The following is an 11,930-nucleotide window of genomic DNA, read 5'->3' on the forward strand; positions in this document are numbered from 1 at the left end:
AAACCAGCCCGATTGGGGAGGGGCAGACTGGCCAACCTCCCCATGGCCCCTTCCCCCAGTTGGCCCCGCCCCCACCCCCAATGGGCCCCTACTACCCCGATCGGCCCACGGCCCCTTCCGCCAGACAGCTCTGCCCCCAATAAGCCCCCCCCAACACTCTGATCAGGGGCAGGAACGGCCAACCCACCACCCATGGCCCCTCCCCCAGGCCACTGGCCCCTGATCAGCCCCCCACCCCATTCAGGGATGGGGCCGACTGTCCCACTGCCCAAGCTCCTCCCCATGGCTGGCCCTGCCCTCAATCGGACCCCCCACCCCAATTGGGGGCGGGGCCCACCAGCCAATCGCCCATGGCCCCTCCCCACAGCTGGCTCAACCCTGATCGTTTCCTCCTCCCAATAGGCCTGGCCCTGATCCACCGACTGGAGCTAGGCCAGCTGGCTGGACCCCACCCATGCATGAATTCGTGCACTGGGCCTCAAGTATAATGATATTAACTAATGTCAACCCAATAAATTCAATAAAAAGTAAAATAAATAAACCAATTAATATGTTTTAAATTGTTACAAAGATGCAAAGAAATTTTGTCACCTAAGGAAACATCATTTAGCCCTGGCCAGTGTGGCTCAGTTGGTTGAGCATTGTCCCATGCTCCAGGAGGTCTCTGGTATGATTCCCAGTCAGGGCACATGCCTGAGTTGTGGGCTCGATCCCCAATAGGGACATACAGGAAGCAGCTGACTGATGTTTCTCTCACACATTGATGTCTCTCTTCCTCTCTCTCTCTCTCTCTCTCCTTTCTTCCCTCCCTCCATCCTTCCTTCCCTCCCTCCCTTCCTCCTCCCTCTATCTCTTCATCTCCCTTTTTCTCCAAAAACTTTGATAAAGCCCTAACTGGTTTGGCCCAGTGGATGGAGCGTCGGCCTGTGGACTCAAGGGTCCCAGGTTCGGTTCCGATCAGGGGCATGTGCCTTGGTTGCGGGCACATCCCAGTGGGGAGTGTGCAGGAGGCAGCTGATCGATGTTTCTCTCTCATTGATGTTTCTGGCTCTCTGTCCCTCTCCCTTCCTCTCTGTGAAAAATCAATAAAATATATTTAAAAAAATAAATAAATAAAATAAAAACGTTGATAAAAACATATATATCTATATACATATAGGTAGATAGATACCTATATCTATATCTATAATCTACATATATCTAAATAAATAAAATTTAGCCCTTGCCAGGTGGCTCAATTGGAGCATCATCTCGTATACCAAAAGGTTGCTAGTTCAATTCTTGGTCAGGGCACATACCTAAGTTGTGGGTTTGATCTCTGGTCAGAGTGTATAGGGAGACAACTAATCAATGTTTCTCTCTCACATCAATGTTTCTCTCCCTTCCTCACTCTCTAAAACCAATAAACATACCATTGGGTAAGGATAAAAAAGAAAAGAAATATCATTTAGTCATTAAAAAATTCAGTAAAATTAGCTGGAAAGACAAAGGCTGAAATTTCTCTTTATTCTTGAGGGCCCCAAACATTTTAAGTGACAGCATACCACACTTGAAGGGAGGAAAGGCCAAAACTAGAAATGTCAACTTAATTTCTCTAAAATTTTTTAGCCCTTCACCCTGAGCTAACTATATCATCATCACCAATCACCATGTTCAACCCAGTGGAACTTTAAAAAAACAGAAAGCTGGGGAAATAGACTCTAATAAGGTCTCTTGGAATATACAGATTACACCCACTATTAAATTTCTGAGTTGGATAACGCTAGACATTTCCAACCACTTCCAGGACATTCTGAACCTTCCTCTGCGGCCGCATGTTGAACTGTATTTGAAGGGCTGACCGTGGAGAGGCAGGCCTCTGTCTGCTGCTCTCTACTCCACTTACTTGGTGGTCTTGTGAACAAGCCAGGCCTCATGTTGACCATGAAGCTGCTCAAGATATTCCAGCTCAATTCCTCTCTCTTCTTCCCTGCCCCTCCGGTGTAGTCTCTTCAAACAAACCTAAAAGATAATAATTCCAGGGCCCCGTTGAGCTCATTTGTTTTCTTGGCTGTTACAATGCAGTTTTGGGGGACTCTCAGACCCACTCAAGCTTTCTTTCATGGGCACTACAAGCCAAGACTTTCCTCCTGTGGTCTTGTTTTCTCATTCAATCACAGGTTAAGGGTAAACATTATCCACCTATGAACCTGGAATCACCTTTCTTTTTCCTCCTCCCAACCACACCCAGAAGTCACTGCATGTTCTTTAATCTCTCTCTAGTTCATTCTCTCCTTGTCTCTCTCTTCTCTACCCCAGTCATGTCCTTATCACCTCTCACCTGAACTACAGCAAGAGCCTTCTGGCTCTCTGCCTCCTAGCGACGGTGATGTGTATGGGGAGGGCCCAGGCCTAATGTCAGAAAGTCCAGGATAAAGTTCCCGTCTCCACCATGCACTAGCAGTGCAATCTTCGTGGGCTTCCATTTCCTCACCTGCACTCTCCCACAAGCTGCTGTGAGGATTCACCCAGGTAAGCATGCCACATTCCTAGTCACAGCTGTTCTTTCCTCCCAGTCTGTCGCTCAGTCCTCTCTTCCATAGGACTCCAAAATAATGGCCTTCCTCTCCTTGCCTAAAACACTTCACAGGCTCATTGCATACCTACAGCCACCACCCCTGGGTTCGAGCAGATATGAGTAGCATTATATTTACGAAAGAATAAGTAATCGGAAACATCTCTTTCAAACAGCACTCATTGCAGCAGAATGCAAAATCTGCATAGGTCAGATAAAAGGCAAAAAAAAGGGGGGGCGGTTTGGGACTAACTCTCCTTCCCTCCCTCCTTCCAGAGTGTGCTATTTCCATTCTGCTCTCACATGGTAGAAAAGTTTGAAGCACAATGGCTCAGAGAATGTCACCTTTACCTGTCACAAGACCATTCCTGGAGTCTGGGCACCTCTCCTATGTCTCCACTCTCAACTTCCTTAGCTCCTCTCCGGGGCTCACTGCTTCAGCCGGAGCTGAACTCCTGCCTGCAGGCAGGGCACGCTTTCACCCCTCCACGCTTCTGCCCCAAATGTCTGCTTTGCCTGACCTGCCTGCCTTCCTCTCTGCCTGGCAAACATTTCATCACTCAATGTCATCTGTCCTGGAAGGACAGGTGGATTAACCCACTGATTCAGGACTACCCTCTTCCAACACTTAAAAAACCTATCCCCAAATGTCAACTCTATCCCCAAATACAGTGCACAATATTCCCAAAGACGTGGTCTTTGCTATTTCCTCTTGTCCTATCGTCCTTCTAAGGCAGCGGTTCTCAACCTGTGGGTCGCGACCCCTTTGGGGGTGGAACGTCCCTTTCACAGGGGTTGCCTAAGACCATCAGAAAACACATATATAATTACATATTGTGATTAATCATTATGCTTTAATTATGTTCAATTTGTAACAATGAAATTGGGGTCACCACAACATGAAGAACTGTATTAAAGGGTCGCGGCATTAGGAAGGTTGAGAACCACTGCTCTAAGGCAAGCATGTCAAGCTTGTAGCCCACAGGCCACATGAGGCCCACAACGAATATTTTTGCGGCCCAGCTAATATAACACTGTATGAAACGTTTTAATAACAATTTCATAACTTAATTTTTACAATGTCCTGTTATACATAATCTTATATAATAAAAGGCAAATATGCAAATAGACCGAATTGCGGAACAACTGAACAACTGGCTACTATGACATGCACTGACCACAGGGGGGGTGTGCGGAGCATGGCAGGCACTGGCCATGCTGGGATGGTGGAGCAGGTGAGCAGGGGCGCCAGACCAAGGCAGGGTGCCAGTCGCTGTCATCAGGGTGAGCCTCTGCTGGTTACTGAAAGTTCTTTGCTCCAGTAAGCCACGGTCCTGCCTGGTGCTCACACCTGCTGCCAGCACCAGCCCCGCTTGCACCTGCAGCCGGTGCCGTAGCTGCTGCTCGTACCCGCTGATGGTGCTTGGCGCCATCAGCTGATACCAGTGGTGGCTGCCAGCCCTGATTGCCCCTGAGGGCTTCTCCACCTCCCCCTGCTCCTGAGGGGCGATCAGGGCAGCAACCGCCACTTGCACCTGCTAATGGTGCTGGTCCCAATCACTCCGTGCCATCATTGGGTGCGAGTGGGGCCAGCGCCGTCAGCAAGTGGGAACGGTGGTGGGAGCAGGGCTGCCAGCAGACAGGGAGCTGGGGGCCGCGGCAGGAGGGGCCGAGTGGATGGGCTGAAACCCGCCCCTGTGCCTACCGCAGCCTTGCGGCTCACAGTTCTTTTCAAGGTGCACGAATTTGTACACTGGGCCCCTAGTTATTAATAACAAACTATAACACTCGCTAATGACTGATTACTATAATCGTGTTGCATTCATTTCCCTTACGCACCTGCTGCACAGGTGCGCCATTTCTCTCCACTAATACGAGCAGCGAATATTTTAGCAGCCGAATGCCACGTCATTAGTCTTGGACTAACTTGTTTGGTGTGTGCAACAGGAAATGTTTTGCTTTCGGAGAACAAGGAAAATAGGTTTACTTGTGTTACAATTATTAATTTGTGCAGTTATTCAGTGTCTGGTAAGTTAATGTTCAAGTAAAAATATTAATTTTTATTAACATGTTCTATTATTTTATGTTAACGATTACTCATTTATTTCAGCCCTTTGTATTCAGCATGCCTCTATCGAAATAAACCTACGTTTCTATGAAAATTGAAGCTTTTGTTTTTTTGTGGCCCATAAACTTAAACCTTGTTTATTTGGCCTGTGTTAGCCTTTGAGTTTGATGTGCTTGCTCTAAGGAGATAAAGTTACATACACAGATCTCATTCACGATCTTATGTCCAACTTTTCAAATTGATTAACAGAGACAGATCTAACATGTTAATACTCTTAGGACTTATGCCTTCTGGTCTCTCCCTCTTCCTGAATCAATAATTGTCCCAAACTCAGATGAAGTCCTTGTACCAGGAATTGTATAGTGTAGTTATATAAGGAAAACAATATGCAAAATAGGGACTCAAGTGCCAAACTGTGAGGTTAGGATTGAAGTGCAGCAGTCAGATAAGGGAGAGAGCAGTTGGGCCCCAACAGTCCGACAGGTGTTTCCTGGAAGGAGCAGGAGCTCCCCCTTTATCTCTGGTACCAGCTCACTGAGCACCACTCTGAGAGCCGGCTGCTGTGCGAGGTGCTGGGCAAACACGGTGGCATTTTGGCTGTATCGGGTGACACGGGGAGGTCTGCACAAGGTGCTCCAACGGCACAGTGACGGGGGAGGGGGTGGGGGGGGCGCGGAGACGGGAACCTAGGAGGCAGGCCAGAGTCCATCCTGTTCAGGGATGAGCCCTGGGCCTGGCAGAGTAGGAGGTCAATAAGTATTTGCTGCAGGTATTCACTTAATGTTTTAATATCTGACGTAGTCTCCCTCCATCCATTTACCTTTTCCTCCTACTTTTATCTTTTTCATTTCTACTTTCCTTCACTCTGAACCTGCCTCTTTTGCTTTCCTTTTACCTTTCTACCCTTTCATCCCCACCCTACAGCCAATAGCTCAAGACATTTCCCCTTATTCTCCTCCCTCCCCAATCACAGCTTTACACCCGACTTGCAGCTACGCAGTTCTCTACCCCACTGACAACCAACCAATGTTACTGACTTTTTTTATACTTTCAGAAATATTGTACACATATGTATTCTTACCCCCATATTTACATACACATATCTACATATATCTTTTTAAAAAAATATGTATGTAAAAAGTGTCCTACTATATATTCTGTTCACTTCGCTGTTTCCATTAACTTGCTTTTACAAACAATGCTGCCTTGAATATGAGACATTTTGCCCACGTGGGCGTACATTCATGGAGTAAGTTCCAAGGAGCATAATTAATAGGTCAAAAGGCATGTGTACTTGCTGGTATACTCTGCCAAACTGCCTCCTTAGAAGCTAACCACTCTAAACGCCCGCCAGCAAGGTAAGCTTCAGGATTATTAAACATAGCAAAGCTCCCTAAGTTTCCTCTCTGAGAGAAAAATGTTATCAGAATTCATGAAAATGCATGTTTTTAAAAAATGTGACTTTACGTTTTTAATTATACACAAGGGAAGAGCAATTTTTATAAAAGCTTTATTTACTCATTCATTGCTGGCAGGCCAACACGGATGCTAAGGTCTCTCCTATTAAAAGGCTAACATTTCCTTTTTGACTATTTATTTGCTTAACAGAGCAAACTCTATCCGGCAGAAGTCTAGGTAAACTATTCTGAGCATTTGGCATAATTCTTGCTTTACTGACACAGTTGCAAAAATTATTTAAAAAAAAATCCTGCACAAACAGTGCTTCAGTCTGGTCCCTCTTCACCTCAGTCCCATGGGGAGGACACACCTGAATGTAAATGGGAAAGATAGTGTGTATTCAAATGAGCTTGGGTGGGACCCTTCTGCCCATCTGCCCCATCCCCTCACCCTCCACCCTCAGGAAAAGCTGCTGCTTACACTGCTTGGAGGCAGAGGCAGACACTGCTGGTGACTGCTGGTAGGCCAGCCCACTGCTTCCCAAACGCAGGTGCCCGTTCCCAGCCTTTCCACGCGGTCTCCCCGTGAACAGTGCCCGGCCGGGCCAGCTCTTTGCGGCACGCTGGCCGGCTGCACTCTCTTCCTGAGTCCCTGGGGTTGGGTGGGGACACTGAGGCCCAGCCATTTCTCTTCTAATGTGTGGGGGTTTTTTATTTTATTTTTTTGTTGGCTTGCTTGCTTTTTGGCATTTAGGGGAGAAGGTGGAAAGGAGCAAAAGGCCCTACTTAGATCCATCTCCTGTGCTCTGAGCTCATGTTTACAGGGCTCTGCACTGGAACACTGATCACTGTGCAGCTCTTTACCTGGATATTTTAACCTCTGCTCTGCTCTTCTCTTGGATATAGTTACTTCTTTATCTCATAGGTGAGGTCAGGGTGACTTCAGGGAAAGGCTATCAGAATTCCTGGGTCCCTGACTCCAGTGCCATCAAATCAGCACCAAAATCCCCAGCCAGTCTCTAAACAAACTATTTTTCTTTTTCTACCATTAGGTTGCAATAATCTTTCAACTCCCCTCATTCTACCCAGCTGAAATATCTAAATTAGTCTCTCCATTAGTCACGCCACCACCATAACAGTGGTTACCACCACCGTCCACATCAATGCCCCTTCCCACAGTCATCCGGGTGCACCAGAAGAGAGCAAGCCTCTCTTGCTTTCCCTGCTGGGTCCCAGTTCAACCTCAGCTCCCGGAAACAAAGCCTCTGCAGCTAGCCAAGCGCCCTGGTTCACTCTCGGGAGTGAGTCCACCCGCTTCCCTGTCATCAATACTGTCTTCATGGCACTGAGCTGATTATGTGGAAGTTGTTTCTCTTGGAAAAGGTTAGGTCAGCACTCAATCCCACTCATGCTCAGCCCCCAGCCCACTGCTTCTTGGAGCTGGCCATCTCATGACTCCTACTAGAAACCCATCACCCTTCAAACCCCAACCACAATCCTCACTCATTCCCAAGTCCACAGCCTCTCACTCCTCCTTGGCCCGGGCCATGAGCCCTCCTGGGACCAGAACTTTCCTCCCACTGTGAACCCATTCTCGGCTACTTGAAGCCATCCTCTTTGGCAAGGTCTCTTTCCCCTAATCCCCCAGCCTGCCACCCAAGCGTAATCACTTTCATAACACACCTCTTCTATTAATACTCGCAGGCAATGAGGACTAACTGAGAGAAGTCACATAACTGTGACCCAGCCAGTCAACCTGCAAGGAGTGCATCTAATTTCAGCTTGCTTCTTATCCCTGAAGGTTCTATCTCTGTGGCCTCACTGAATCTTTAGTGCAGTTTCACTTTAAACTGTAGACCCTATTATTTCTGTGGAATCTCTTTATTTCCTTCTATGATCTAGTTCAGGGGTGGGCAAACTTTTTGACTCGAGGGCCACAATGGGTTCTTAAACTGGACTGGAGGGCCGGAACAAAAGCATGGATGGAGTGTTTGTGTGAACTAATATAAATTCAAAGTAAACATCATTACATAAAAGGATACTGTCTTTTTTTTCAATAGTTTTATTCATTTTAAACGGGCCGTATCCGGCCCGCGGGCCGTAGTTTGCCCACGGTTGATCTAGTTTCTGCCGGTTTGATTCCTGGTCATCCTGACACAAAGGCCCCAGTATCTGGTCCCATCACACTCCTTGCCTCTTTCCTGGCTGCCCCTTCACAAGGTGAATCCTTTCCTTCTTCCCGGTCCTCTCCTCTCTGGCTCCGATGAGCCTGTGCGATGGGGCTCTCCCACCTGTTTTCAGACCCTACTTAGCCTGTTCTCAGGCTTCCTCCTGTCCACACGGCTCAGTCCTGTCTCTAAGAAGTAAGGCCTCCAGCCTGAAGAGAGCTTTCCCTCCTAAGACTATGTGGGCTATCCGGAACTGGACTATACATTATAAAAATGTCTCCAAGGCTGAGAGCAACACATCTCAAAAATATCTCCTGCCTCAATAACTCTCTCATCATAGGTGTTTCTTTTGCTCTTTCTCTCCCTGCCGCTCTGAAATCAATGCAAATATATTTTTAAAAAGCAAACCTCCTTTCTGATTCAGAATCCCACTCTAGAAAAGCCCTTAGAGATTGCTGGTCTGAGCCACTGGATTTAAGAGACAAGAATCTCCAGGGAAAGGTTTCCAGGGGCTGCCCAAGGTCACTGCCAGTCAGCAGAGGCCAAGATCACTGCCGTCTCCAGAGACTCTGGTGCTCCCTCTCTGGTGTTACCCTGTTCTGTGCTCGGCTGGCACCACGGTCCAAGTCAGAGAATCATGGAAAGCAACTTCTGTACTCCATCCTGCCTTACCGGCAGTATCCTCAAGGCTCAAGATGGGGCTATAGCTCAGGGCAGTACCAGGATGAGGTGAGGAAACCGTCCTCTTCCCATTCAGAAAACCACCAAGACCAGCACAGAGGGAGGGAAAAGTGGAGGCAATTTGCTATAGGTTACCTAGTCAGAGGGTCCAACCTGTAAACCCTGGGTGATAAAGATAACACTCCCCCCTCCCCCTTGCTCTATGACTACGTTGTTGCTGCATCAAGAGAGACCCTTTCTATGCAATTAATTGCTTCAGCCCTCTGCTTCAGAAAGCCTGCAGGAAGTGGGGCGCTGAATGTTAGAATGGGAGGGGGTTTACCTACCGCTCTCCGTGCTCCAGATAATACCCACAGTCTAATTTCTCCAACCAGGAAATACATCAGGGGCTTAGGGGACGTCTCCTCTTAAGTTTCATATAGCCTTTAAGTCAAAGGCTATGGGTTCTGCATTACCTGGGGAGTAGCCTGAAGGTAGATGAAGCCATGTAATTGGAGCTGGCTGGCAAACTCCTGCAGGAGAAAAGAATGCCAGTCCTGGTAGATATGCCACTCCATGTCATTGAGGGAGCCATTTTCAAACAGATTCTTTGCAAAGATATACCTGGTTGGAAATGCAAGCGGGGTGGTGGGAGGGGAGAAGAATGGGAAATGGAATGGGCAAAAGAGAGAAAGAAGCAGAAAAATCAATAACCAACTTGCTCCACGTCTGTTCAAACCAATGAACCCTTTTCAATTTTGAAGAAATCTGAATTTTTAACATATATCCCCCTCCTGCTCGACACTAAGATGGAAAATAGCATTTAGACGTTAGAAGCCCAAATCACAGCTCTCCAGACGAATCCACGGGAGGAAAGAGGGCCCTGGAAGAGTGTATTTATCATTGGTCGCTAACCACTTTTCCTGCCAGAAACCAGTCAGAACATACGGCAAATGGTGCATGTATACTCAAACGTTTGAGACTTTCTTATTATTACTGTAGCAGCCCTCAAACAAAAGCCAACCTAGCATAAAGCACCCACCACAAGTCATTTAAAGACTGAGGGCTTCTGCGTCTCCAGGCTGCTGAGCCAGCCTGCTGTTTAGCTGAGAAGTGGAGAAGGGGCTGGATCTCCATAGGTGGCATCACCCATGAAGCAGGAGATGCATTTCCTACTAACTGCGGGATTACCAAGGAAGCAGACTTTCCTTCAAAGTACACGAGCTCTTTCCTTGCTTCATTTGCTGCTGAGCCTCCTAGATATAGGAAAGCTAAAGCTAAAAATCGACTAGCTTTGCCCCTTGCTTACTTACTAAAGGAGCATCTGGAGAATAGGAAATCAGAGCCAACCAGAAACCATGGCTTCAGAAGGGTCAATTCTGCTTTCAATCTCAGGCATCTTGACACAAAACACAACTTACAGCCTAAACAATGAATTGCAGTTTCTAAGGCAACGCTCAGCAACTGGCCACTTGTGAGAAAATGAAATTCGGAATTCTTGTGTACGAATGGCTCGGGGAAGCATACACTGCATGGTTGTGTGTTGTGATAAAGAGAATGGGCTGCAGAATCTCATTCCTGAGTCCGATCCTAGCTCCAGATATTCACTAGCTGGGTCACTGTGGGCACATCATCCAACTCTCTCAGCCTGTTTCTTCCTTTGCTTAAAGAGAGAGCTGTAGAGGCCTGGCTGGTGTAGATCAGTGGTTGAGAGTCAGTCCGTGAACCAGGAGGTCACGGTTTGATTCCTGGTCAGGGTTCATGACTAGGTTGTGGGCTTGATCCCCAGTGGAGGTGTGCAGGGGGCAGCTGATGGATGATTCTCTCACATCATTGATGTTTCTCTCCCTCTCCCTTCCTCTCTCTGAAACCAAATATGATTTTTAAAATCATATTTTAAAAAGGAGAGAACAGTAGAAACTAACTCACAGAGTTGTGAGGATTGTACATAACTCACAAGTACTTAGAGGAATGAATGGCACCTAGTATTCAAGGCGTCTTAACCGTCATTGTAACTACTTCTTTGCACATTACTTCTTCTATGAAGAAACCAATTTGAGAGCTCCAGAGATCAACTCTTCCAAGCTGGAATTTTAGATAGAGCTGAGCTAAAGGTAAAAAGAGGTGACTTCTGTAACTCAATTTCTGAAAAATCTTTTCCACTTCTTCACAGGTAACATGGAAATTAAGATCTATATAGAGAAACTGACTTTCGGTTAATAAGCCCTATAAAAGGGCCCTCCCCATTCCTGAGGAAGAGCACTTCATTTTTCCAAAGCCAGGGGTGATGGGAGGTGAGAAGGGCCTGGTGCTGAGTGCTAAGGGGGGAGAGAGTACCACAGCTGTCTCAGTGCAGGGGCTGCCAAAAATCAACTTAAGACCTGCTCTAAAAACATATGCTATTGTTTCTCATAACTCAAACAGAAAAGATTTCAATTTCTTCCTCCCCGTCATCCACTCTCCCAAACAACCCGTGTTCCTCCTTTGAAACACACGTAACATGCGATCACACATGCAGTCTCAGAGCTCCCTGCTGGACTAAGGTCACTGTGAAGGCAGGAAGGGGTTGTGTTTTGCTTCCTGTTGCAGCCCCCAGGCCTGGCCTGGCGCCTGCACCCAGGCGACAGTTGATGTATCTGTGATGAGTGAATGCAACACATGAATGAATGTTTAAGAGTGAAAAGGCTCTAAATTACCATCAGGACTAGAATGTGTAATTAGTTATCCTTTCTGTCTCAAAAATGCTCCTTCTGAAGAAAACATCTAGGATGTGGTAGCTACCTATAGTGCAATCAATTCTCATCTCTTCCCAGTAAATGGTAAGATCTTGTAGCTTCTGAACAAAATATTTCTTTCTCTTTTTTTAGGATGTTTATTTATTTTTAAAAATCTTTATTGTTGCCCTAACTGGTTTGGCTCAGCGGATAGAGACCTGCGGACTCAGCGGTCCCAGGTTCGATTCTGGTCTAGGGCATGTACCTTGGTTGTGGGCACATCCCCAGTGGGGAGTGTGCAGGAGGAGGCTGATCGATGTTTCTCTCTCAGCGATGTTTCTAACTCTCTATCCCTCTCCCTTCCTCTCT

At 47.0% G+C, this 11,930-nt stretch overlaps 1 protein-coding gene across 3 annotated transcripts in view; it reads right to left on the reverse strand.

Moving 5' to 3' along the window:
* Nucleotides 1-11,930, reverse strand: part of DGUOK (deoxyguanosine kinase) — a 43,280-nt gene that overhangs the window by 6,804 nt on the left and 24,546 nt on the right. For all 3 annotated transcript variants that reach the window (XM_015561518.1, XM_006760026.2, XM_015561517.1), the window contains 2 exons: nt 9,324-9,471; nt 1,886-2,001 (listed from right to left, as the gene is read on the reverse strand). In XM_015561518.1, coding sequence (XP_015417004.1) covers nt 1,886-2,001; nt 9,324-9,471 — 264 coding nt within the window. The remainder of the gene's footprint in view (nt 1-1,885; nt 2,002-9,323; nt 9,472-11,930) is intronic.

Source organism: Myotis davidii, unplaced genomic scaffold (assembly GCF_000327345.1).
Source record: "Myotis davidii unplaced genomic scaffold, ASM32734v1 scaffold1477, whole genome shotgun sequence".
NCBI lineage: Eukaryota > Metazoa > Chordata > Mammalia > Chiroptera > Vespertilionidae > Myotis > Myotis davidii.